Genomic DNA, 27,963 nt, shown 5'->3' on the forward strand with positions numbered 1-27,963 from the left:
CCTTCAATGTAAAGCGCTTTGAGTGCCGAGAAAAGTGCTATATAAATGTAATGAATTATTATTATTATTATTATTATGTATGGCTTTTGCTGTAGACAAATTTCACATCTCCACTGGTGAAAGGAGAGTATTTTTTCATAGCAATAATTCACAAATAACTCCTACTGTCTAGCTATATTCAGACATTCCATAACATATTGGTACATTACAAAAGACCATAAAACCAGCAAATGTTTAGTGAGTTGACAAAGCCTTCATTCAAGTGCATCTGATGCTTTATTTGGACACTGAGGTTATTTTTCACTTAAAGCAAAGCATTTCTAACCCTCAGTGCCTCATTCCATCTGTGTAAAATACATTCAAAGATTGATAACATGGCCTCCCAGATTTAGTGCAATGAACATACATTTCAGGGATCAAAGTGTTGCTGGCAGGAAATCCAACTTTACAGCTGAGCAGTTACAAGAAATTATACCTGAAATCTGTCAGCAGATTTAGCAAAGAGACAGGTCAACATACAATACAATACAACACAATACAAATGTATGGATGTATGCATATGTAATAATTTAAAATGAACAATGAAATAAATTAAATTTGGTAAATACAGTATGTTCACAATACAGTACATCCAGTTGCTTTCATGATTTTTCTGATGGTCATAATATTTTATGTTTTATAGGCTACATAATATTTCAATATCAGCACCCCCCTTTTTTCAATAATTTAAATATAAAATAGAAGAATTTATTAAAAGTTTTTTCTCTAGTGCTCGAGTCGAGCTTCAAGATAGACAGCAAGCTAAATCTGTGTATCATACTCATGAATTATATGAACATGCAAGCTGATTTAAATGTAATACATTTTTCTCCAAACATGATAAAGATGCATACATCATATTTCTAGTATAAAAAGGAGAGCAGAAGTTGCAGGTTGCAGGTTTTACAACCCTGGAAAGAGGTAGACTTTATTAGATAATGTTGTTCTTTCTATGCATGGCATCTGATCTCGATGTGTCTCCTTAAACTTCTTAAGGACCTGTTTCAAAAATAAAAATAAATATTACAATACAACTAACTACACATATTATAACCTAAAATGTTTATTCTAAGCCTGTTTGTATTCGACTGGTTAGAGCAATACAAACTGACACACAAAGTTTATGTCTACAGATCTGATATCTGTCTTGCTAACGAATGTGACTTTGCCTTTCTGAAGAGCTCCATGATGTCGTCCTGGCAGGCGTGCTCATTAAATATTTCCACAATGGCTTGGATGAAACGTGTGCCTTTCTCTTTGTCTCTAAAGGACACCGTGTCTGTATAAAAAAAATACAAATTATGACAAACATTGTGTGTGTGACTGATCCTCACTGCTTGCAAAACAAATAACGCATCTTAAAATTAAGATCTTATAAATTACATTGCTATACCAGAAGGTATACCGACAAGTGACTGTTAAAAAAATTATTTATCATTTAATCATTCATTCAAGAGATTTGTTTAAAAGCAACGATTCATAGTAATGAAGCAAGTGAAGACTTTATGAGTGAGTCATTGAATCATTCATTCAAGAGAATTGTAAAAATATAATTCAAATTAATTCGATATTTTTAAAAAGTATCAAACTGAGGAAATATTATTTACCTGGAGTACAGGACATCAGGCAGCAGAAGTCTTTTTCACGGTGCTCTTTTCTTCTCCTGTGTCTTGGCACACTATCCTGGACATCTGCACTGCCGTCTTCACCTATAACGTAAGGGAAACATTTGTCAAAGCATGTTGCTACATCAGTGCTCAGAACTGGATGGGTCTCTAACCAATCAAAAATTCTGACATTTTGATCAGTAGAGTTTAACGCAGAGTTACTTTATTTTCTACCATAATGTTTTGTTACTCACCACCCCTACACGCCTGGATGAGGATGATTTTTGGCTTGTCCCGCAATCCAGCACAGTTTGGAGTGTTCAAGCTATTAAAAATTTCATCTCTTGGGAGAATGTCCTCTTCATCATCACTGCTGAGGGAATCAAAAACTCCACAGATTCCACTGGCATCTCCGTGCGACATCAACACCACAAAGCAGCTGTCCGACTGGTCATGTTCCTCGCGCCGGGCGAAGTCTCGCATGGCAGCACGCATGCCCTGAACATCAGACCATCAATATCTTTAAAGGGACAGTACACCCAAAACTGAAAACACTGTCATTAATTACTCACCCTCATGTCGTTTCAAACTCATACGCCTTTTGTTCTGAAGATCTTTTTGATGAAATCTGAGAGATTTCTGCCACTTTGACGCTTCAAAAAGTTCATAAAGAGATTGGTTCTTGCTGAAGCTCAAACGTGCTGCGTAACACGAGAATGAACCTCATTGGTTCTCATGTCAAGCGAACATACTTGAGCTTCCGTTTACCACAACTGATGAGTGCCTTCATGAGTGTTTATATGTGAATAAAGGCCTAAACTCAATCTGTTCATCATATAAATCGATCGAGTCCCTTCAGAAAATTTTGGTCTAAACTCAATTCATATGGATTATTTTTACGATCTCTTTATAAACCTTTTGAAGCATCAAAGTGGTAATTGCGTAACTGTCGATGGAGGGGCAGAAAGCATTTGTTGTCTTCATTTGTGTTTCAAAGATGAATGAAAGTCTTACGGGTTTGGAACGACATGAATTTTCATTTTTGGGTGAACTATCTCTTTAATATTTAAAAAAAAATAACACAAATTTTTGGTTCTTGGCTCAAGTAAATTAAACAAATCGTCCTATTTGGCTTAGAGACACTTGTACGCACCTGTGCAGTGAGGTCTCTGAGTGTCACCACAGTGTAACCCAGACCCTTAAGCAGCATCTCCATACTCAGTTCATCCTGGTCTGCCCCGGTCCTGTCATCTATGTGTTTAAACTCCACATTGTTGATGAGCAGTGCCAGGCGTTTTCTGTCAGGGGATTTGTCTATCATTGGGTAAATCTTGACAAAGAAGAGGAAGAAGAATTCACAAACATATTTTCTTAATTTGCACATAATATACTGTACAAGCATAAAGAATAATACAATAAAAAATACAAAAATATAGAGTACATTCCCACATCCTCAAGACAATTACCACAATATTGTGTGTTTCTTAATTGTTTCAATGCTACCATTTATATATGAATTTATTTATATATATATGTGTGTGTGTGTTGTATTATTCTAGCACTTACCTCTTCTCCCGCTTCAAGCTTTTCCCTTTTAATCTCAGGTTTGCATGGCTTAAGAGGATCTAAAGTTCTCTGTTCAAATGCAACAAAATGTTTATTAAAATAATTTGAATATAAGATTAATTAAAATCATTTCATTTCTGTGGTCAAATTATGATTTTATTTACCGCTTTCTGTCCACAGCCATTATTGCCACACCGCACAGCATTATTGGCCGGCCCCTTCCATTCCCTCCGGCAGTTCCAGCAGAAGTAGTAAGTCCGTTTCAGGTTGGCTGTGCAGATAGTGCAGTTTACACACAGGTTACTTCGATCTCGTCTTTCCACATGAGACTGACACCCTGGACACTGCAGTAATGACAAACAGATTCATTTGGACTGTTGTGTTAAATTTTTTATACGCTGCAGATTCACAAATCCTCATGCGGAGAACCCCTATCCTAAAATGTAAAAGGCAGTTTTATATAATACTGTGGAAAAAGTAATATTATAAATGTGTTGATTACATTACATTGCGATTTTTAGTTCTGTACTGTTAGCCTATATGAAAGTGAAAGAGAAAGTGACATACTCTGAATTTGTCCTTTGCATTTAACCCTTCTAAGTTTAGGAGCAGTGAGTAGGCTAGTGAACACACACACACACACACACTGCAAACCGTGGACACACACACCAGGACTGCGTTCCAGTCCACTTTTAGACACGCACTTGCGAACTTGATGATTAGATGAGATCTGCGGTGATGTCACAATCGTGTTGCATTGTGGTATATGGAGCTGCCTGAAGTGTAGGCTACATGTGAAGTAGACTCGCTCCCTCTGTCAAAATCAAGGGAACGAGGGTCTGTCCATATAAACTTCCCTCATCCACTTCACGAAGTGGAACGCACTTCAAAATGGCGGCAGGGATTCCCCCGAGGGGAAGTGCTTAGGGAAGTTCACTAGTGTGTGTCTAACAGTGGACTGGAACACAGCCCTGGAGCAGTTGGCAGCCATTATGCTGTGGCTCCAGGGGAGAGATTGGGGGTTAGGTGTTTTGCTCAAGGGCACCTCGGTCATTTCCTGCCAGTATTGAGAATCAAACCCACAACCTTCGGGTCACCAGTCTGACTTTCTAACCATTAGGCCACTACTATGGTATTTTTTACGACAATGTTATTTTAATTTTTTTTTTACAAATTTTATTTATATTATTCAATTTATTACTTTTATTCAGTTACTTTGTTTAATCTTTTATATATATTTTTTTTAAAATAATTTTTCACACAGCTTTCCTCTAAACTTTTCCACAAACTCCCTCTCTTGCAGCCCCCTGGAGCGGAGGTCCCATAGACTACTGTCTACTGTCTACTGTCGCTTTAAATGCTCGAGCTCGTTATAGAAGGATGGATTATGATTGGCTGTTAATGTTTTCATCACTCATCCGCTGGAAAATAAAATCATTCAGAAAGTGATTCCAACGATATCGTTACACTTGTGGTGTCGACCCTGCTATTCTTTTATATTTAGCACAATTTTTAGAATTATATCTTTATCGTTGGTATCGTCCTTGGTGTGAACTGACCTTAAAAAATATGCATGCAAACAGACAAATTGAATTATCTTACCGCTTTAAAGTCAAACAGCCTTTTAGCAACAAGTGCAGCGAGGTTCTCCTCTAAGAATTCCCGTTGTCTGTCTGTCAGTGGTATCAGCCGACAGATGTCCTGATAAGAGAGCTTTGCGCCACAGGTTTTCCTCTGAACATCATTAAAACCAGGGCAGGAAAATTCGGTCTTTTTCTAAAAGACAAGACAGAACATAAAATGGTAGCATAGGTGTCAGTAGGCTAAATAAACAAAATAAATAGTCATATAGGGACCAACCTGTTTAAGGAAATACTTGAACCAAGCCACAACATAGTCTGCTGGCATTTGATGACCACATGGCAATGCGACTGATGACAAAAAATAATATACTTAAAAACGTGATGAAGTAGGCTACATACATAAAGTAAATGTTGAAATCACACTTTTCTGTCATAATGTATTTGATTAATGATGAACTCACCAGAGTCCACTCTTTCAGTTGATGAATGTACTTCGGAAAAATGATGTTGTTTCTGTATATCTGGATTTCAAAAACAATAAAACATATTTTTCTGTTTTGTTGTTTCCCCTTAATCTTCCGTTTAAAATCAATATAACTGTTCCGTTTCACTTTCGGTTTTTCCGTCATTGTTTTTAACTTTCTATTAGCCTATTTAATTTAATCCAATTATCTTAATCTTTCATTTTAATTATTAGTTTTATCATACACATAAAAAAGTCTAAAATGGGAAAAACAAATGTAAAAAAAGTCAGATTACTCAAGTTTTTGAGGACATTTGCTACCACGGCGTCCTCTTCTAAATCTTCCTCCCAGTTATCCACGTCTTCCGTCATTTTTAACGTTTAAAATGTAGTTGGATCTCTTTCCTATGTTATACTACAGGAGCGAAAAAAGTCTCTCATGTTGTTCCTCAGGTAGATCAGTTGCTCTTTTTGTTAGTCTATGGCTAGAATGCATGCAGATGTGCAGTTTCGTTTGAATTGGGGCGGAGCGGAAACGCGTTGTCCCTTTGCGCTCACCGTACAATGCGTTCTTTCGATCCAAGATGGCTGCGCTCAGGGGTCGAGTGGTTACTGAATGTCTTACAACATGTATGTTTCGACAAACAAGCACAGCGAGCATTTCTACTCTTCCTATTGCTCTGACAGGGAATAAGGTGAGTGGCGTTTTGTACATTGACAATTCGCTCCCAAAAGTACTCAAAAACGTTGTACTTCACATGACATGACTTTGACAGAAGCTAAATAGCATAGCTGAGGTTGTGTAGTTTAGAGCGGGTATTAATGTCTCTTGACATCTTCAAAACATTTCAAAATAAAGCTGTGAAAACATCAGGATTAATGTTCACATAGAAACCATTTGTTGATTGGTTGATAAATTAATATGTTGCCTGGTAACATGATCAGGGTTATTTGGTGAGATCATAAATATATTTCATTTGTGTTATATATATTTTTGTGTCATAATTTGAAATATGTACATTTCTTGTAGAATAACAGCGTCGTCATGTGACTGATAACTCATTTTCTTTACAGTTTGTCTTACAGTTTAGATCGGTGGTTCTTAACCAGGGGCCCTTAGCGAACTAACAAAGGCTCCGCAGCTGGATGACTTATTCATATAAAACTTTAATATACAATTCGTATATTAATAAATGTAATATATTAGTATTTAATTTTTATGATCGATTTGAATTAAAATGCAAAAAAATAACGTAATATGAAATACCCTAAGACAGAATACCCTAACAACCACATAGCAACACCCTAGAAACTGTGTAGCAACTCCCTTGAAACCACACAGAAACACCATAGCAAACAGCATGGCCTTAAAACTTCTTCAAACTCAAAACCTTCAAACTTTAAAACTACTTTCAAACTTTTTTGTCCAATCTTTCTCAAACCAACTTCAAAGTTTCTCTACCAACTTTGTAATCTAGTTTTTATTGAAGAACATGGAACTTCTGGAATCACAAAATGAATTGTGGTTAATTTGCCTGTGCTGACACTCCCAGTTTCTATTAATAATATTTTATAGTTTGTCAAATATGGGATCTTTGAATGTAGTGTTGGACAGTGGGGGCTTTCAAGTCAAAAAGTTTGAGAACCACTGGCTTAGATATTCAAGAAAAGGTTATTTTTCAAAACTCTTATTTATTTTTTGTTCATTTATTTATAAAATGTTTTTCTCCTTTTTTTGCATTTCGCCTCCGCCTTGCTTTGTACAAATCTAGTTAGTATCATTCTACTCTACAATCACTCTTGCATCAAAGTAATTGTGATGTTCTTCATTTGTAAGTTGCATTATATAATATTGTCTACTAAAAATGAATAAATGTAAATACCCTGAACAGCCTGTTGTTTATTGCATTTTTAGAAAGGTCTGTGTTTGATAGTGCAATCTGACATTTTTCCTGACTCCCATCTTGTTGCAGTGGTTTGTACCGAGATCACATCTTCACACTGGCAGAGGGAGTAGGGGTCCTCTAGTTAGGGCACTTTTGGGGTGTCCCAATCATGGCCAGTTCCTGCTGGTCAGTGCCGTGGCAGTCAGACACAACAGCTCGCAGGTGGGTTGCTCCAAAGGAATTTTCTTTTATTGGCAAAGTGTTTCTACTACTGCCAAATACACTGCCTGGCCAAAAAAAGTCACTGTTTGGGTTTAAATCGGCAAATGCTTTAGAGAGTCTACGATCTGATCGTTATTGCAGTGATTATTAGGAATTGTGAATTGACTATTGTGGTAGATTTTCAACTGCTCAAATATTTTGCTTATTTTACAGACGATAGACGCAGCTCAGAGTTTGTCGACTCCAAGTGGAACGGCAGATGCTGCTCTATCTGTCCCAGTCTCCATCCCAAGTCTTGCTGCTGACCCCGCCCCTGCAGTCACACCACCAATCACAGAGCAGGTGGCCGAGGCTCCTCTCACTGCATTGGATGTTCTGCAGGGAGCTGGAGCTGAAGCCAGCCTATCAGAGCTCGGCCTGTGCAGCGCCACACCTGTGGGCCTGATCCAGAATCTGCTGGAGTTTATGCATGTTGGCATTGGGCTGCCATGGTGGGGGGCCATTGTTGCAGGTAGAGTTGTGCATCTTTGTTTATAAATTAGGCAGAATTATGAATTCTCTCTGTCTGTCTGTCTATCTATCCATTTGTCTGTCGTCTGTCTGTTTTTTTATTATCATTATTATTTTTTTACCATAACTACCTGTCTGTTTTCCTCAGGCACCATTGTTGCCCGGTGTCTTGTGTTCCCGGTCATTGTAAAGGGACAGAGAGAGGCAGCCAAACTGAACAACGTCATGCCAGAAATGACAAAACTCACCAACCGCATGAATGAAGCCAAGCAGAGCGGTAACAAATTTGATTGTAAGTGTGTCATCTTTTCTAAACCATATTTTCTCTTCATATATCTGAGTGTGTAAATGTCCTTATCTCATGCATTGCTTCTTTCCTCTGGTGTTTGTTCCTCTAATTTGTTCTCTCATTCTAGTCTCCAACCTTTTAGTAGTGGATTATTTTATTATTATTTTAATTAAGAATAATTAATTTCCTCTCTTCAGTTTCAAAGGCATATACTGACTTGATGATGTTTCAGAAGAAACATGACGTGAACCCTTTGCGTGGGTTCCTAGTGCCCTTGGTACAGGTCAGTTACTGTCAATGCTTCATTTTTATGAGCTTCTGTTCACTGTTTAGTTTTCAAGGTCAAGTTACTTGGATAATCAGCTGCTGTTTAGTAGTCATACATTTAACTTTTTATCTCTGTCCTCTTCAGGCTCCAATCTTCGTCTCTTTCTTCATTGCCTTGCGTAAGATGGCTGATCTCCCTGTACCAAGTTTGCAGACTGGCGGCCTCTGGTGGTTCACAGATCTAACCGCATCTGATCCATTTTACATTCTCCCCATTGCCGTGACTGGCACTATGTTTGCCATCTTAGAGGTAAATTTGTTAATAAAAAGAAATAAATTAATAATTTACTAACTGTAAAGTAATTCCAAAACTGTTTCTTTCTGTCATGGAACAAGAGGCTTTTTAATGCAATGAGCCAGGGATAAAAGTCACCATATGACCACTTTTGCATTTTCTATTTTTTAAACTATTAGATTTGTTTTGTATCTTACATAAAGCTGCTGTATGTCTCAGAGACTTGGAATTTAGCCGTGGTTTGTATGGACTATATTAATGACAGCCACATTTTTGAGGTATTGCAACCATTTCAAATGTGTTTTTAGTTGGGAGCTGAATCTGGTGTAGACAACCCCAATCTGAGGGCCATGAAGACCGTCTTCAGGGTCATGCCCTTTGTTATCCTCCCTCTGACGATTCACTTCCCCACGGTTAGTCTCTCGCACTCTTTCGCCACACAGTATTTGTGGAGGGATCGGTCTTCTCTTGTCATGCTGACTCTGTGTGTTTTACAGGCGGTGTTTACCTACTGGATGACCTCTAACCTCTTCTCGCTGGGTCAGGTGGCCCTGCTGAGGCACCCGACAGTGAGACAGAAGCTTAACATCCCAGAACGCATCACACACCCACCTTCAGCTCTGCCTACGAACGAAGGTTTCATAGAAAGCATCAAGAAAGGTGTGGATGGATTTCAGAAGATTCTTTCTAAGGATTGTTCGGTCATCATAGTATTTATTAATATTTTGAATTAGCTTTTTTATTTTTAAGTTTAAGTTTTAGTTTAGTGTTACTATATATATGCACTGTGCATTTTTTGATATTTAGCTTTATTTTTATTTCCATTTTAGTACTTCAGCTTAAACTTATTTGACAGCTGGTATTTGCAAGTGTTAATAGCAAGAAAAAGTTTTTTTTGGCACAGTGCAAATAGTGTTAAATGCTGTCTATGTACTATATCTTTGCACCTCTATATCTCTATATTTACTACACCTTTGCAGTGCATTGTAGTATATTATAAAAGGGTATGCAACAATACCAACAAATTTAGTGTAATATTATGATATATATAGATCATTAGATAAATATAATACTTTGTCCATAAAAAGCATAACATAATTTGTCCCTTAAGCCCAGCCCTAAACCTACTTCTAACCCTAGCTGTTAAACACAAGTATTCCCATTACTAAATCATATATTTTCTTCATTTTAATTTAAAAATAAACACATCTCAGTGCTGGTATGCAATGGGAAAATGGAGAAGAATGAGTTCGTAAAAAGGTGGATTTGAACTTCGGTCGGTCGCATCGAAAACTAACGCCACTTACCTTACTCTCCACGCCACTGATCCTGTTATCAATGGTATTTCTTTTGCTATTTGTCTGACTCAATCATACAATGGTGAGCAGAGTTAGTAGCCTCTGCCAACAACATGAGCTATTTGCTCTTGGTGTAAATAGACATTTAGTATCAAATATTATTTATTTCCGTTAGTTAATTTTAGCTAATTTTCATTAATTAAAAAAACAACAACTAATATTTATATATTTTTTTTCAGCCTCATTTCAATTACCAAAAATGCTATTCCATACTTTTTGGCCGTGTTTACACCTGGTATTAAGATGCGTTTTGGTCGATCAGACCACTATAAATACAGGTGTAAACGGGGTCTAAAACGTTTTGAGCTTGTCCACTTTCAAACTCTTCCAGAGGTCATCGAATACACATTAAACCGGATTGATTTCATAGTGTAAACGCTCATGTGATCGAATGTGTTCAAACAGCCACAAAAGACCGTCTTCTCTCCGCCTACTGATCTAATGCATGAACATTATGGGAAGAGCTCTAGCCAGACGGGATGTACACTCTGTTGGCTGGAGACCCAAGTTTGGTTTGAGGGCGAAAACGTACCAAGTTCTCTCACTATTCCTGATTCCTAACACATACACACTGTGATCTTACAGTTGTCAGAGCATAAATGAAAGCTCTGTATGTTCTTCTCCAGTCGTATTTGTATGTAAATTGTGTGAGCTTATTTCATCCATTAGATTAAAAGATCTGAAAAAACCCATATATTTACCCACCCATAGACCCTCCCCTCGAAGAAATCAGGACAGAAGTGGTTGAAAGTGGACAAAAGAGAAGGATTAAAACACCAGGTGTAAACAGGAATGTGTCTCCCTCGTCCACTTGTGATCAGAACGACCAAAACGCATCTTAATACCAGCTGTAAACAGGGCCTTAGTTGAACACTGTTCTGTATCTGAATCTTCTCTCCTGGTCTTGTTTTGCCTGTCTTATTCTCTCTATATAAAGTTTCTGTGTCTGTTCACCTCAGGATGGAAGAATGCCCAGTTGGCTCAGCAGCTGGAGGAGAGAGACAGGAGAATTAAAGGACACCTGGATATGGCAGCCAAAGGTGAGGACTTGCTCTCCATAGCTCAGTTTCAAAACCTACTGAAATGTCTATGCCGTCTACTGCCTACAAAACCTTTCAAAAGTTAGGGGTCAGTAAGATTTTTTTGTAATGTTTTTGAAATATATATCTTATGCCCCCCAAAGGGTCATTTATTTGATCAAAAATACAGTAAAAACAGTAATATATTTTTTTATATTATTACAATTTAAAATACCGGTTTTCTATTTTGATATATTTTAAAATGTAATTTATTCTTGTGATCAAAGCTGAATTTTCAGCATCATTACTCCAGTCTTCAGTGTCACATGATTCTTCAGAAATCATTTTATGCTGATTTGTTGCTCAAGCAACATTTCTTATTATTATCAATGTTGAAAACTGTTGTGCCGCTTAAAGCTAGGGTAGGCAATGTTTTTACAGATGATGCTTGGCGTTCACATTTGTCGTTTATTCCTGCACTTTCCAAGGTCCTCTAAGGCAGACTTTTACCCATAACCCCCTTCAGCAGTCAGCAGCACCAATGTCAACAGGAAAATCGAGTAGTCCAAAGGAAGACAAGAAGAGGCCCTGGGAAGAGACAATTGGCTAACACTTCGATGGAGAATTTTGTGATCGCTTTGTACATATATGTATTGAGAAGGACTACGGGATGGGTAGCAATATTAAGATTAAATATGACATTTGATGAAGAGGTGTTGTGCTGTTTTCATGCCATTAAAGAGCAATCTTATTGCCTTCCCACCCTCTCCATTCATTTAGTCTCCTGAAGTGCTGTTTTCATTCATACGCACACACTAATGGATCTCCCTCTTGAAGTTGTCATTCAAAGCACATAAATAAAACGACAGATAAAATATTAAGAGCCCAACACGAATATGTATGTCCTCATGATTAACACACACACAGGTTTTGCATTTTGTCCTTTATTTCCTTATTCAACTAGTTATTTATAATAACACTGCCATTGTCATTTCAGTCTTTACAAAAAATGGAAAATACTGCTTTTGATATTCAGATATAAACTTGTAAAGATAAAACATTCTGTAGTGGCAATTCCTTTCTTCAAAATACAAGATGTTTCATTAGGCTTTCAGTGTACAAGCATCTACATTTGTTAAATTAACATGTGCAAGATTGATTTAGTTTTACAGCTGTTTCAAAGCAATGGTACAAATGTCTCTAAGTAATTCCTCTGTTATCAGTGCTATCATTTCATCATCTTACCTACCCCTGCAACAAGTCCAAAATAGTTTTGTCGCACATTATCCACCAGTTTCACAGACAAGACTTGGTCCCAAACTAAAATGCATGTTTGAGCTGTTTTAACTGAAAGCAACTTGCATTACTATATCTTAAAATATATCAGTGCCATTGTTTTGTCTCAAGATGCACACCAGTAATGTTTTTAAAAAGGCACATTTATAAAAGCTACATAAAGGTGCAATAGGTGATCTGGGAAATGCTAACTTTAGCCTGCTAGCATTGAAAGTAAATCGCTGTCTAAACCACGCCTCCTCCAAAGCACATGAACACACACAGATGACAACGTTATGGGATTACGGTACATCATGTGTCATTCACCCGGTGAGAAAACTACAGTACAGTGAGTAACAGTACTAAAATAGTACTGTTTGCCTGCCATTCTCGCTCTGTCTGCATAGCGTACATGATCGAGCTGATGAAAAACACACCTTGACTGACAGGGAACACATGCTTCATTTCATTCGGACAGACGATATATATATATATATATATAATAAAAAAACATTTAGACCGCTTAACATATTAATTGCTATCATGATATGAGGAGACTTTCAACCAGCATAACAAAAACATTTCTGTAGAGAATCTATTGCACCTTTAAATGTCCTAATTAAACTAAGGCCTAAATGTCTGTGAAACCAGGCCAAGGAGTTAGTTTACTGTTCCCCATTAAACCAGCATTCAACTGGTCAAAAATGCAGCTCTTCTACATAAATATTTCCAATAAATATAAAGGACTTGCTTTGACTTGCGGGGGACTTTTCACGTGATATCTGATAAATCTAAAATTGTAACCAGTGTGAAACAAGGTTAATCACATCAGCAGCTTGTGTATTGCATGTCCAGGTCTATTCCAGGTATAGCACAGTTGTCTTATCAGTGCATCGTCAGATCGTCCTCTTCTACTCTGCCTTTTCATCCCCGGTGTCCATCTCAGTAAGAACACAGTAGCACACCTTCTGAATGAGTATACCTGAAGATGCTGGGGAAAAAGAGAATGAAAATATTGACTCATCAATATTAGGAGCAGTTTTAACTCTGTAAATCTAAACTAGTATTAGAAGACATACCAATAAACTTGCGGAGCCACATTGGCCGGCGTGTGGCAGGTAGATGGCAGCACAGGAAGTAGACGGGAACTCCCGATAAGGCAATGCCAATGCCGATTAACGAGTTGATAGTGTCGCTATATAAAGGCACCACCACAAGAAATATAGTGCAGAGGCAGAATATAATTGGGAAGAACAGGCTGAGCTGAAAAAAAGAAAAAAGTTAAGATAAAAGAGAGTTTAGACTTTGCAAATTATTATTATTAGGCCTACTAAATGACTTCCGGTGACAGCAATATAGTGTCGGCCCATATCCGGCCCACATTTGGTACGTGTGGATTCCACATGTAACCTACCAGATGTGGGCCAGATCTGGGCCGACACTATGTTGCTGTCTGGGATGGTTTGAGCACTATAATACTTGTGCACTAAACCAAAATTAATAGTTATTTATAAGAGTATTTTTCACCCCATCACCCCAACATTTTGTTTTGACTTCCTTTTCAGGGTGTGACACTTGACAAAATGACATTTTAATCAGTAAACATCATAATTTTCTTAAAATTCATGTGCCCTCGTAATCTTTAATCAAAATCACTTCCCCTCCATCTTGCAGCAACATCTTTTCTTTTTTCTGATGACGCGTTTACTGACAGGCTATTTCACAATTGCAACATTATATCTCGCATTGAGACTTTATATGTGACCCTGGACCACAAAACCAGTCACATGGGTCAATTTTTTTGTTGTATACATCACCTGAAAGTAGAATAAATAAGCTTTCCATTGATGTATGGTTTGTTAGGATAGGACAATATTTGGCCGAGATACAACTATATGAAAATCTGGAATCTGAAAAATCAAAACATTGAGAAAATCTCCTTTAAAGTTGTCCATTTATGTTCGCAATTGTGCTGCATTCACTCACAAATAAATGTTTTATATATTTACGGTAATAAATTTACAAAATATCTTCATGGAACGTGATCTTTACTTAAAATCCTAATGATTTTTGGCATAAAAGAAAAATCGATTATTTTGACCCAAACAATGTATTTTTGGCTATTACCACAAATATACCCGTGCTACTTATGACTGGTTTTGTGGTCCAGGGTCACATATGACACCATGATTTTAGCAGATTCTGGTTTGTGTTACCTTTAGTGGTCGTACTCTGTCTGGTTGTTTCCATCGCAGGTACATCTGTCCCAGGATAGACAGACCCACAAAGAACCAGTAGCTGAAGCTGTAGTAGTTGATCAGTTTAAAGACGTCCTCCACACACAGATACACAAGAGCCATGGCGCCCTGTCACACAACAAAGCGTGTGAGAATACTACTCAGTTATAGACACGATGATTTATGGGCTATGCACAGGATTGAAACAGAACAAAAGTACATCTATAAAACAGCATATTGTGAGAGACAAATGGAGATGATGGGAACTGACATTGAAGAGTAGGGCAGGGATGGGGGTGTAGCGGGTGACGTGAATCATGCACAGGTAGTCTGGCAGGTGGCCCTCTCTGGAGCCCACGAAGAACAGCCTGACAGGAGATACGTGAATGAGAAATGAGCTGAGACTGAAGTTAGGAAGGAAAATGAAAATGGTGCCTGAGAGGGAATGTGGTGAATCAGATGACAACAATGTCCCTGTTTACACCTGGTATTAAGAAGCGTTTTTGAAAAACGCACCAAGCACAATGTTCTCTCACCATTCCTGATTTCTAACACACACTCAAAGCGTTCGGTGTGGTCTTACGGCTGTCAGAGCAGAAACTAAAGCTGATGCTCTCTGTTTTTCTGTTTTCTCAGGTCACATTCATATGTACATTGCGTGAGCTTATTTCATCCATTAGATAGCAAATTCAGAAAAAGCCCAAACATTTACCCAACCATAGACCCTCCCCTCGAAGAAATCAGGACAGAAGTGGTTGAAAGTGGACAAAAGAGACGGATCAATACACTAGGTGTAAATGTGAATGTGTCTCCCTTGTCTACTTGTGATCAGATCAACCAAAACGCATCTTAATACCAGGTGTACACAGGGCCAATGGCACTGGTTATGCTGCATGTGATGGCACTCACCTTGATGCAGCCACTATTGATGCATTTAATCCTCCAAAGCAGGAGAAGGCGACAGCGACCGGTATTGTCCAGTTGAAATACCCAAATACCTGGTCTGCAAATGTCTGTGAATTAAAACTTGAATTAGCCCAGGAACTAGCCAAAAGATGATTCAAACTTAAAACTTTACTTCTGTAATATACACAACAGGAAGATTTTTTAAATTAACACTTTTATTCAGCAAGGACGCATTATATTGATCAAAAGCGACAGTAAAGATATTTATAATATTACAAAAGATTTCTATTTCAAATAAATGCTCTTCTTTCTATAAAGAAAGAAAAAAAAAATCAATGGTTTCCACAAAGCTATTAAGCAGCACAATTGTTTTCAATAATCCGAATTTTTTCTTGAGGTCCAAATCAGCATATTAGAATGATTTCTGAAGGATCATGTGACACTGAAGACTGGAGAAATGGTTGCTGTGCATTCACTGGAATACATTATATTTTAAAATATATTCAAATAGAAAACAATTAATTTAAAGCTGTAATAATATTTAACAATATTACTGTTTTCACTGTATTTTTGATCAAATAAATGCAGCCTTGGTGAACATAAGAGACGTCTTTCAAAAGCACAACAAAATCTTACTAATAAATCTAATAAAAACTAAGTTTAAAAAAGAATATCTACTAAATGAATCTGTCCCACCATGTGTTTCTCAACAATATTGACTAGCTCCAGAGACGAATACTCACCACAGCCACGGCGTCACTGTCCAGGATGGCAGGGATGGGCAGGATTGTATAGTATGCCAGATTGGTAAGAATGTAGATCACTGTGACAATGGGCATGGAGATAGCAATGGCCAGTGGGAGATTTCTGCAAATAAATAAATAAATAAACAAATAAATAACCCACCAGAGGGCAGCATTATTGTGCATATAACACCTGGCCTGTAAACAACTCTCCAAGCTCTTAGAGCAAACCCATAGGCATATTAGAAACTTCCAGGCAGATAAACTCTGCAGGACAGTACCGAGTTTGGACACCACAGTAGATGTTTCCATTTTCTATGTATATTGGTGGCGATTATCTTTTTCTTGTAATAATTACAGCTTCATAACATCTCATTCTGGTCTTTATCAACAGAGAGTAGTTACTTCTACCCAGGACCCAAATGGAGAAGTGCTTGGAAAGTTTAAAGGGAGCTCTTGTCACATGACGGACCTGAACATCCCACAAAAAGGCATGTGACAAAACCACATGTTTGCTGTGTTCAATTAGACATTCAGTAAATGGAGTGAATCAAAGACAAAGACATTTAAAACAGGTAAACCCTGCTAGATGCACTTTTATTAGACAGACAGACAGACAGACAGACAGACAGACAGACAGACAGACAGATAGATAGATAGATAGATAGATAGATAGATAGATAGATAGATAGATAGATAGATAGATAGATAGATAGATAGATAGATAGATAGATAGATAGATAACCTCTCAGGGTTTTTGATCTCCTCAGTGACGAAGTTCAGCGTGTCCCATCCAGAGTAGGAGAAAAGAGCAGAATATAATGCCAGAGCCACGTCACCAGGATCGTGAGAGGAACCTGAGAACAGCCCTTCAAAGTTCTGTGTGTAACCTGGAACAAACACACACACAAACCAGCAGGATTTAATTATATTGTATACATACAGATACAAATAGTTACAAACTTAATACAGGTGTAATATATTTTCTTGAAGTGTCTTTACCTTGGAATATCTTGACCAGGCCTGTGATGATGACGGCGATGAGAGCTAGGACCTTTACGTAGGTGAAGATGTCCTGAACGCGTGTCCCATACTTCACATACGCACAGTTCACAAAGGTCAGCAAGCCTGCAGAACAAACACAGGTGAAGCTGAAAAACTCATTCTCGTCGCACTGAGGAGCTCAGGTGACATAAGGTGTGCATCTACTAGGCTTTAAAGGGGATAGTTCACCCAAAAACGAAAATTCTGTCATCATTTACTCCCTCTTAATGTTGTTCCCATCCTGTATGCAGGTCTTTCTTCTGTTGGACACAAAAGAAGATATTTTGAAGAATGTCACATTTTAATTTGACAAGACTTTTGTATTTATGTCAATGGAAGTCAATGGGAATGGGACTGAGAGTCAGTAAATGATGGCGAAATTTACATTTTTGGGTGGACTATCCCTTTAAGGATCCACATGGGTGTTCTTGTGAGTCCGAGTCAGTCTAGTCACAACATCACTGCAATAACATGAAATAGATATGGTCTTCCCCTGTTTTCCAAGAGGATCAATGATCTTCAGGGGTCAGTTTGTTTTGACCCAGGAATGTCTTGATTTGTGTGGGAGGTTCAGACAAAGGGAGCGTGTGAGCGAGTGTGTGTGTGATCATGTGTGTGTCTTTAGTAAGGTAGTCTTCCTGGCTTGAGGAAGCAGGGCTGCTGACTCTAGCACTCCTGCTGGTTGTTTTGCAAGGAACGAAAGAGCTTAGGGCAGCACTAAAGTTTGCGTGCGTTAGCGGGGTATCTTTTTTCTGTCATACAGCAAATCCAGCTGTAAGCACCTGCGCCTTTGATAATGCGTTCCATGAATTTCCATGAATGCGAAACAAATTTGTATTGCTTTATATTGGAAATCCCCCTTGAGGATGCATTCATACAGGAAATATACCAGTGGAAAGTGAACTGAAATTGAGTCAGAGCGGGCAGATTTTGTGAGGTCGCCTTAACACCAACGAGGAAGTAACAATGTGTCACAACTGGTTTGGGAAAAACAATCACACTTACAAGATATAGTCACAGTCTGACCCATCAAAAATATATAGGCTAATATGTGGATGCTACAGTTCTCTCTCACGAATCGAGACAATTCTCTCTCTCTGAACACACATTTCTGAAGAAGAAAAAAACTGTTTTCTCATCTTGCAGTGACTTCATCTTATCTGTTATGGCTGCTATCAATGTTGCCTCAAGTTCATAAACTGCTCACACACCTGTTTCTAATCTACTAATGCTTATGGAGGGCAGATCTGTGTCTCATTCCTGTACGGCTATTTCATCTTTTACAGTGAATATACAATGGAAATATGAAACTAACACCATTCACTTTCACTGTAACTCATACATTCTGCCTAACATCTAATTTTGTGTTTCATGTGGTTAGATGACTTGAGTAATTGTACAAAATGTAAATTTTTGAGGTGAACTATTTCTACTTGTGGAATATGTCCATGTTACATGTTATTAATTCATTATATTTTATTTCAGATGGACCTGATGATTGAATGTAAATATTTAGCATATCTAAAGTGATAGTTCACCCAAAAATGGACATACTCTCTCTCGTGTCAATCCAGACCGGTCTGATATTTTAAGTTTAAGTTGAAACAGTTTTTCTTTTCTTTTCTTTTTTTGTCCATACAATGGAAGTCGATGCTCACTAAAACTGCTTGGTTACCAATATATCTTCTTTTGTGTTGGAAGTACCAAATACCAATAATATTAACATTGTATTACTGTCCCTTAGAAAAGAGATACACACAGAAGAAAGTACACGTTGTATTTGTGATGAAAGAGAGAGATTGAAACAGTATCTCTGGATTCTAGATAAGTCCACTAGGACAGCTATTGCTCTCCTTCTCACTCAATGTCCTTTTGGCTCGATGCCATACTGAACCTTCATTAGCTATTAGTCATAAGGGTAAGATTGGTAATCGGCAGGACTTTACCTTCCAGGAATCAGCAGGTTCTCAGTGCCTCTTATCTTTCAATGAAGCATGTGTGTTTGTTGCACACTTCATTTAGATTTGCGGGTGTAATATGTATTTGAAAGACAAACTTTTTATCTACTCTTAATCTTAATTAGTGCTTCTCAGATGTAGAACATTTTAAATGTCTCCTTTTATCTGACACACCTATATTTCAGGTCATGAAGTCTCTATAAAAGGCTGATGACCTGAATCAAGTGTGTTTGATTATGGGGGCATACAAAAGCATGTCCCAATTCAGAGGCTGCATCCTTCCAAGAACGTGGACTTCAGGTCAAATCGAGCATTGTTAAATGAGACGGTCTAGCCTACGGAGGATCGCCTATAGCAACTGTGACAGCTGCCGTTGACGAGCGGCAGTGACATTTGTACTGATCTATTTTAAAAGTTTATTCAACAGTCTGAAAACAAAACAGGTTTCACAACCTGTCTAAATATGTTCACCATGGTCCATTTCAGTGTTGGGGGTAACACATTACAAGTAACACAAGTTACATACTCAGATTACTTTTTTCAAGTAACCAGTAAAGTAACGCATTACTTTTAAATGTACAACAAAATACCTGAGTTACTTTTTCAAATAAAAATCGTGGGGTTCGTGAATAAGTGCAGAGGCGTTGTGTGTAAACATGATGGATATTGTAGTTCTAGACTAAATGTGAGCCGACATTTACTCATCACTTGCACAAAAACAGATTCAGTATTCCTCAAAATAAATAAAAACAGGGAAGTGCAAACTCAGAATATTATGCAAACCTGCAATAATTAAATCTTTTAAATAATACAAATATACTTTATGTATTTAATCTCACTTTATTAATCAATGTCTTTGCTACTGACCTTCGATGATCCTATTCAACCATCAGAATAAGCAAAAATTACAGTTTCATTTTTATTTTGATTGCTTAAGTAAGCCCAGTAAAGTAGCGAAACGCATTATTTTTCATAACAAGTATTGCAATTAGTTACTTTTTAAGGGAGTAACGCAATATTGTAAAATTACTTTTAGAAGTGATTTTCCCCAACACTGGTCTTATGTACTTGATAAGTATAAACCATCTATAAAATCGCATCTTGGTAAGATACAAGCTTTAAAAATGTACTTACTAGAGTAATTACAATAACTGAACCTACTCCTAATCCTAACCTTAACCTTAACCCATGTAGTTACCTTATATTACAGTATTTTCTTGGGTAAGTGCACTGTAAGTACACATACTGTAAAATAAAGTGCAACCGTGTTTTTTTTTACATTTGTATCATTAGATAATTTCGGGTAAGATGAAACCCAAAACTTACTTTTAAAAGGGCTAATCCTGCATTTTCTCTCAAAAATCAAGTCGTCACCGGCGTGCAATTAATCTTGAGATAGACTAGGCTGTGAAAGATCCACTTTCTATCCTTTGTGTCCCAGGGAAAGACGAACGCATTTGTAGGCGACATTCGAAGGAGCCTTTTGTGACGCCTTCGGCCTTCGAAAGATGGTGCTCACTGCAGAGCCAAATGACGTCCAGCTCCCCCTCTATGGACCTAATGGGTGGAGCTTGACCTAGTCTGGCTCCACCTCTGTGGACCTAATGGATGGAGTTATGTTTAGTGATTGGGTTCTGGGTAGGTTTAGGGTGTGGTTGTACCTTATAGCTCTACCCATCATCTCCAGTGAGGGGGTCCTGGATGTCAAACTCCTCTTACTGGCTCAGCACTGAGCAGCCTCTCGTTGTTCATGGGCTCCAGGACCAGTGTTGATCTAGACCAGTGTTTCACGAGATTACACATTTACAAATAATATGTATTTGGCATGCTGTCCGAGGGGAGGGCTCCGAGTTTGGCCCGAACCCAGAGTACTCCCCCTGTATATCTGGTTAGGATAGTAACCAGGTGATTATGAGGAGACGGGGTGGTGGTGGGATGCAGAAAACTGTCGAGGAACATAGGTGAGCCGGCTCTCTATATATATAGGCCTCGTTTCTTGCTGATTGATTAGGCAATATGAACATGTTCCTCCCGAACTTTGTAAATAAAACATAATTTCTCAACTGGTGGGTCACGAGTCGCGGAGTGTACCGTCAAAGAAACATTTCACTGATGCGAGACTTTTGTTTTGAAAGACGTGTTTGAAAGCTGTTGACTCTTCTGTCAGACACAGTTTAAAGGGTTACTTCAGGATTTAGCATTAAGCTTTGTATTAGTAGAAAACCTGTAGTATTTTCGAATTACCGTGCTTTCCACCCTCATATCCCCCTGAGACAAGAGATTTATGTATTTGTCTGGAAAAAATCCTCCGATGACGCAAAAATCGTCATTTTGCGTCATCGGAGGATTTTCTGGCCAGAGGCTAAAGACTACAGCCAGTAGATGGCGTTGTTCCGCATGTTTTCAGCCCGCCCATAGGAGGTGGGATCTCACTCACAGAATGTACACAGTGTCAGCCGTCTTTCTTTGGAAGCTAAGCTAGCAGGCTCTTGTTCTGTGGAGAAAGCTGAATAGTAGGAGAAAGCTGAGTAAGTAGGGAAAACCATCCTCCTTTTCCCGGACTTGTCCGGCGGGCGAGATCGTTCAAAATGTCCGGGATTCAGCATTTGCGTTCTGCGGTCGCCATTCATTGTTTAACGTTACATGCAGCTCACCTTTTGTTTCAATCTAACTGAATTCATTCCGATTGGTGAATCTGAATGCAGTGTTTACATGAACACTAAACAAGTGATCGGTTGATGTGCGTTTTACCCTTGCTAAGAAAATTCCCGCTCCTCCGTGAGAGATGCGAGACCCGGCGCGTCTCAGTAACACCGGCCTCGCGTCGTTCTCCCGCGGCCGTCAGCCTCGTCCTGCTCGCCACAGTAAACATAATGAATGGATGGCAACTGTAGAACGCAAAAGCCGAATCCCGGACATTTTGGGCGATCTCTAGAGATCCCTGGCAAACTCATCACGTAGGCTAAGCCTTGTTGTTTTCAACTAGTGCGCACTCTTACCGGTAGGCGTGGCCTCCTAAGGCAGCGAAGCAAGTGCATTCTGGGAGTTGTTGTCTTTCATCCACATGAGCCAAAAATACATTTTCTGGCTTTTCTCAGTCTAGAAAGCTCCAAATTCAAAAATTTCTTCACATTTCTTCTACTTAAATGACCTATTTTAAATACACATTCATCTTCCCAGAGGTGAAGTATCCCTTTAAGTAATAGTGCCTGAGAACAGTGCGTTGTCCCGATTCAGATGTTGTCACGCTATATGTACGTGTCATCATTCTATCGTTATTTTCTAAATAAAAAGTCTCTCACCTAAGAAAAACAAACTTTCCTGTCCGGTCAGACGTTATACTGTGCAAGTACAAGCGCAAATGCGGCGATGTTCACCGTATATCACTTGATTATAAATTAAGCACAAAAGACACTAAGATCAAGCAACATTATAGTTATGCAGAGGTGGACAAAGCACAACTTCCTTACTTGAGTGAAAGTACAGATACTACTGGTCAAATATTACTCACAGTTGAAAATCGGGTTGACGTCAGAAACCAACATCAGTCGGGTTCCTGCAACCAAAATCATCCCCTGACTGACGTTACTACTTTCTACTCAAGGACCTGACAGAATTGTAGTGGAGTAAAAAGTACGATATTTATCTTTCAAATGTAGTGAAGTTAAAGTAAAAAGTTTCCAGAAAAAATAATACTCAAGTAAAGTACAGATACTCAAAAAGTGTACTTAAGTACAGTACTCAACTAAATGTACTTTGTTACTGTCCACCTCTGTAGTTATTTTGTCAATTAGTAAGTCATGAAAAAAGTAAAGAACTAATTTTTCACGCAACTGGTACGGCATATGTTAGTTAGGAAGGATTTGCATGCAGGTATGATGTTCATTCTATTAATCAGTTGCTGTTTCCATGTTTTATTAACAGTTCATGTTAGTATTGTGTATTCACCATGGTATATCTTTATGTAAATGTTTATATTATATGATATATTTTTAAATCAACTTACAAGCTTTACTGTATTAGCAAAAACTAGTTTGGGGCTGCTATTTAACAGCCTTACCTTATAGGTCTACTGTTTATTCATCAGTATTAGTCATATTCTTACGTGGGGCGGTACTTGTGTGTGTGTGTGTCAACAATTTTTTGTGAAATAAATTTGCTCTGTTTTTAAAAAACAATTTATTACAATATCTATCTCTCTCTCTCTCTCTCTCTCTCTCTCTCTCTCTCTCTCTATATATATATATATATATATATTGTATTTCCTAAAAAGTGGGTCGAGCCTGAACAGCCATGGGAAAATGTAGGTCCCATGGCCAAACCATGATCTAGATTAACCACTGATCTAGATTATTTGATGTGTTGATTATTTGAGGTGACAAAATAAATACGTTTTTCTTAGATTTAAAAATTGGGGAGAATGTCAAGAAATGCCAGTCCAATCGTCACTTTCTGTATCAGACAGCACTTTTTGTGCTATTGTGCATGTCTGTTCTGAGCTAGACGAATCACGTGAAATCAGCCCTCAACATTAGCAGCACTCATCTGACACATTCTTTTCTTCTTCCCTTTTTCATTCAACATTAAATACTGACAGGCTTTCATTATTTCTCATAACTTCATAATTCCTCTCTTGCTCTTTTCTCCCCTTACAAAAATGTAAGCTACTGTGATGACAGACAGTGATACCATAGAGTGTTTTTTGTGAGTGTTTTTTTAACTCAATCGATTTTCCACTACGTTTAATGCCATCATTCACTCTTATTGTCTGTGGAAAATGTAGCACTGTGTTTATGTTTGTGTAATGTTAACCCACTACCCACTTCCTGCTGCCAATTCCTTCACTGTTCACACGCTCTTTCATATCGAAGTGCTACCAACAATCAGTGTATGCTCATTTATATGATCATTTTTGAGAAACGGACTGAAATATAAGTTGATTCAGAGTGGCAAAGCACATGACCATGCAAAAGTTTGGGGTCGGTAAGGTTTTTTTATGCTTTTGAACTAAGTCTGTTATGCTCACCAAGGCTGTATTTAAAAAATAGAGAAAAAATATACATTGTGAAACTTTAACAGTTCTGCACTCTAAAAATGTTTTTATTAGTATCAAGCAAGAGATTAAATATACAAATGTTTGATACTAATAAAAAAAATTAGAGTGCAGACCACGTGAGTGCTTTGATTGAAACGTTAAATAACTGTTTTCTATTTTAATATGAAACGTAAAGTTAAATGTTTTCAAAATGTAATTCATTCCTGTGATGCAAAGCTGAATTTTCAGCATCATTACTCCAGTCTTCAGTGTCACATGATCCTTCAGAGATCATTCTGATGCTGATTTGCAGCTCAAGAAACATTTCTGATTATTATCAATGTTGAAAACAGTTGTGCTGCTTAACATTTTTGTGGAAACCATATTTTGCTCAGGATATTTTAATAAATTGAAAGTTAAGAAGAACAGCATTTATGATCAATTTAATGCATCCTTGCTGAATAAAAGTATTATTATCTTTAAAAAAAAAAAATTTACTGACCCCAAACTTTTGAACCATAGTGTATTCTATTCTCTTGGAAAAAAAAGTCAAATGGTTTTGGAATGGTGGGTAAAGGATTCTGGGTGAATTATCCCAGACAGCACGATGGAGTTGGCCCAGATCCGGCCCACATTTGGTACACGTGGATTCCACAAGGCCCAGATGTGGGCCGGATCTGGGCCGAAACCATGTTGCTGTCTGGGATTCCTTTTAACTCTCATATCTCAAATGATGTTCTTGGAGACTTGAAGTACACAAACCTTCACAGGTAATCTACAAAAGCACCTCCTAAATACATCCACACACACACCAACTCACAGATGCAGGCTGCGGCCAGCAGACGATTGGCTGCGTAGGACGCTATACACGTTGGGAAGATGGGCTGCACCATGTAGTTGGAGAAAGTGATGGCTATCACGGCCTGACTGGTGGGCTCGATGATCAGAAGAGAAGTCCATAGACGGATGAAAGCCAAAAAGCCTCCAAAGGCCTCCAGGATGTAAGCGTAGCTGGCGCCCGACTTGCTGATGGTGGTCCCGAGCTCGGCATAACAGAGTGCACCGAACACTGAGAAGATCCCACCGACTGTCCATACTACCAGAGATAACCCGTAGGAGCCGCTATACATCAGTACGCCTTTAGGTGAGACGAAGATCCCGGAGCCGATCATGTTTCCCACGATGAGGCACACGCCATTGAGCAAAGATATTTCTTTTTTCAGTTTCATGCACTCCTGCGAGCCGCCTGCCTTTAGGTCGCCGTTCGTTACCTCTGAGGACGGCTCTTCTGTGGGAGCAGGACTGTAAGACGCCATTGTTTTAAAAGGCCTGATAGATACAAATAAGACTGTCTAAACCAGTTCTACAGTCAGTTTTAAGAAGATCTGAAAAGTTCCCAGCTAGTTCTTGAGATCTTGAGGTGACATCTGGGAAAGATAGAAGGAGAGTCTTCAGTACTTATGCAAACACACACACACACATGCATGCACATATAATAATCTCCAAAGAAACAGGGCAATCATAAAGAGCTCACATACACACTCTTGCTTTTCAAACGTACATATGGCTATTACTGATCCATTAGACGTCAGGGCAAATGGCTTTTTAAAGGTGTGTAAACACAGACCCGGAGAAAGAGGTCTACATGCAAGTAAAACATCCAGCTTGCTCGTATTCCTTACTGCGTGAGACAGGATTGTGTGTCTTAGCCAACAGCTTAATCAATCGCCATCCCTGACGTGAACATTGATCCACCTGATCGCTATTCAACCAAGACCAAGTGGAGGGATTTTTAATACGTCAAGTCCAAATCAACTCTCTCTCTCACTTTTAGTATGGAGACTTCTTGGTGCGTCAGCATGCTGATCTGTCACATGCTCCTCAAGGTTCAATGGACTCAAAAGAGCTACGCTCAAAAGCACAAGCTTTGAAAACGTCTTCACGTGATGAAATGAAAAAATGCACATTCAGGGACATGACTAGTTAATTGACAGCTTGTGTATTTGAAGCTCAAAGTTGAGAGCCATTGATGCTGACTATGACAAACTATACACTGACGAGGCATGGTTTTCTAATAAGAGTTAATGACATCCTGAAATCTGAGAGGAATAAATGGGAATTTTACACTGCAGAATTCTGGATTCCATGAAAAAAAGAAAAGAAAAAAAAACAAACATTTAAATTTAGAATTTGAAATTGTTGCAATTGTTCCCACCTTTCACACACTAACTCAGCAGTCATAAATCTGATGAATTGACTTGTGTAATGGTTAGGAAGGTCTTATCACAAAAGAAGAAAGTCGCATTCAGGAAAGACCAAAAGAGATAGAGAGGATGATTAAAGAGCTGAGCTGAGTGGGTGAACAGTGGGCAATTACTGCACGTGATAATTAAAAAACCACACCAATGCAAGATCTTTAAGGACAGAGAGCAAGGTTCAGGACATGCTGATAAGAGCTCTGATAAAAAACAACAACTATAAAACAAAATCACTCAAGGTTACAGCCTAAGCCACCCTAGCTTGCTGTAAAGCAGAACATTAAGTGAAAATGATTTTCCTCAGAAACTAACTGTATAGAAACTACTTCCATTATATTACTTGGCAGAAAATTGTAGTAGCCTAAGCTTCATGTAAGCTTAAATCTTTCCCATTTAAAACAATAAACATTTTTATAATGAGGTCTATGTGAATCAAAGCGTGATGAACTCATTCTGACCACAGTAAGTACATCAGAGCTGAGCAGAATGGGTTTGCATTACCTTTTCCTCCAGGTGCTGAACTGGCATCAGGATGCAGCTTGTACTGGTGCTTTATCTGCCGGTCATTTCCGTAGACACGATCTAAGTCGAAGTGCAGCTCATGTTATTTCGCTGTGAGATCTCAGTCATATGGTCTCTGTCACGGCGACTCGTGCTCGAGGTCTCTTCCGTTCAGCTCGCGCGTTCGAGACGTTCGGGGTAGATCGATGAACTTCTGCTCTCAGTCAAACACTGATGCGTGAGGGGAGGAGAAAAGGGATGGGACACTGCGCGATAAACTACTGAACCTTATGATGAATGTCTGGGGAAACATTTGATACCGTCTAAACACATCTCAAAATATTTTGTGGTGGAGACATTAAGGTAAGCTATCTGAATATAGCAGAGTTGTTGTGGTTAACTGAAACTATTAAAATAGTTTTCGGTAATTGAAATATGAATAATGCAATAAAATATTAATCTATTAGAAAAGTTGCTTTGGCTACTGAAATAAATATTAAATAAAGTTATATTGTACAGCATATATTATGTATATATATCACCTTCATTTATATAGCGCTATATATAGCCTAAATATAGCCTATATTATATAGCATATGAAGCCAATTTAAAATATTGATAAATACCATCATATTAGTATAAAAATAATACTAAAAGAAACTATTATTTACAGAAACTGACTTAAAATAGAAAAAAATAAAATGAATGAATGAATAACCATAAAATTATCTTATAGCCAATTTTAAGCATGTTGCCTTCTGAAAGTTGTATTTCCTCATATACCATAAACTACCCAATAAAAATTATGTAACTCTCAAAATGAGTGCTTAGTTGTAACTGTTTTGAGAGCGGATGTTTGGATTATTTACGGCACTGCACACACCTGTACATGTGTCGCCATC

At 38.2% G+C, this 27,963-nt stretch overlaps 3 protein-coding genes across 3 annotated transcripts; 1 reads left to right on the forward strand and 2 right to left on the reverse strand.

The window, feature by feature from the left end:
• Positions 1-77: 77 nt before the first annotated feature.
• casp23 (caspase 23, apoptosis-related cysteine peptidase) lies at positions 78-5,774 on the reverse strand. The gene is made up of 11 exons (XM_079865295.1): positions 5,555-5,774; positions 5,257-5,316; positions 5,073-5,143; positions 4,815-4,988; positions 3,377-3,556; positions 3,213-3,281; positions 2,800-2,976; positions 1,901-2,144; positions 1,647-1,748; positions 1,209-1,318; positions 78-1,038 (listed from the first exon to the last, which is right to left on the reverse strand). The coding sequence occupies exons 1-11, from the start codon at positions 5,628-5,630 to the stop codon at positions 943-945; spliced, it is 1,359 nt and encodes a 452-aa protein (XP_079721421.1). The 5' UTR covers positions 5,631-5,774; the 3' UTR covers positions 78-942.
• Positions 5,775-5,799: 25 nt separating this feature from the next.
• oxa1l (OXA1L mitochondrial inner membrane protein) lies at positions 5,800-11,864 on the forward strand. Its single transcript, XM_079865294.1, has 10 exons — positions 5,800-5,953; positions 7,232-7,366; positions 7,580-7,877; positions 8,025-8,168; positions 8,363-8,448; positions 8,578-8,742; positions 9,036-9,140; positions 9,225-9,387; positions 11,045-11,125; positions 11,593-11,864. Exons 1-10 carry the CDS (start codon positions 5,843-5,845, stop codon positions 11,712-11,714), a joined length of 1,410 nt encoding a protein of 469 aa, XP_079721420.1. The 5' UTR covers positions 5,800-5,842; the 3' UTR covers positions 11,715-11,864.
• Positions 11,865-11,966: 102 nt separating this feature from the next.
• slc7a7 (solute carrier family 7 member 7) lies at positions 11,967-27,347 on the reverse strand. The gene is made up of 10 exons (XM_079865293.1): positions 27,062-27,347; positions 25,123-25,729; positions 17,268-17,393; positions 17,011-17,155; positions 16,266-16,389; positions 15,526-15,629; positions 14,888-14,984; positions 14,596-14,745; positions 13,459-13,642; positions 11,967-13,370 (listed from the first exon to the last, which is right to left on the reverse strand). Exons 2-10 carry the CDS (start codon positions 25,616-25,618, stop codon positions 13,291-13,293), a joined length of 1,506 nt encoding a protein of 501 aa, XP_079721419.1. The 5' UTR covers positions 25,619-25,729; positions 27,062-27,347; the 3' UTR covers positions 11,967-13,290.
• Positions 27,348-27,963: the final 616 nt, after the last annotated feature.

The sequence above is a fragment of the Squalius cephalus genome (assembly GCF_949319135.1).
Source record: "Squalius cephalus genome assembly, chromosome: 3".
NCBI lineage: Eukaryota > Metazoa > Chordata > Actinopteri > Cypriniformes > Leuciscidae > Squalius > Squalius cephalus.

Excerpts from the sequence above, each read along its gene's own strand:
- slc7a7 (XM_079865293.1), bottom strand. The coding sequence starts at position 25,618 with ATGGCGTCTTACAGTCCTGCTCCCACAGAAGAGCCGTCCTCAGAGGTA. Across the intron at positions 15,630-16,265 it reads ACAGTGACGCCGTGGCTGTG|ACATTTGCAGACCAGGTATT; the intron begins GTGAGTATTCGT and ends TTTAATTCACAG. Across the intron at positions 14,985-15,525 it reads TCAATAGTGGCTGCATCAAG|GCTGTTCTTCGTGGGCTCCA; the intron begins GTGAGTGCCATC and ends ATCTCCTGTCAG.
- casp23 (XM_079865295.1), bottom strand. The coding sequence starts at position 5,630 with ATGACGGAAGACGTGGATAACTGGGAGGAAGATTTAGAAGAGGACGCC. Across the intron at positions 3,282-3,376 it reads ATGGCTGTGGACAGAAAGCG|AGAACTTTAGATCCTCTTAA; the intron begins GTAAATAAAATC and ends GCATTTGAACAG. Across the intron at positions 2,977-3,212 it reads AGCTTGAAGCGGGAGAAGAG|ATTTACCCAATGATAGACAA; the intron begins GTAAGTGCTAGA and ends TTCTTTGTCAAG.
- oxa1l (XM_079865294.1), top strand. The coding sequence starts at position 5,843 with ATGGCTGCGCTCAGGGGTCGAGTGGTTACTGAATGTCTTACAACATGT. Across the intron at positions 5,954-7,231 it reads TTGCTCTGACAGGGAATAAG|TGGTTTGTACCGAGATCACA; the intron begins GTGAGTGGCGTT and ends ATCTTGTTGCAG. Across the intron at positions 11,126-11,592 it reads CCTGGATATGGCAGCCAAAG|GTCCTCTAAGGCAGACTTTT; the intron begins GTGAGGACTTGC and ends GCACTTTCCAAG.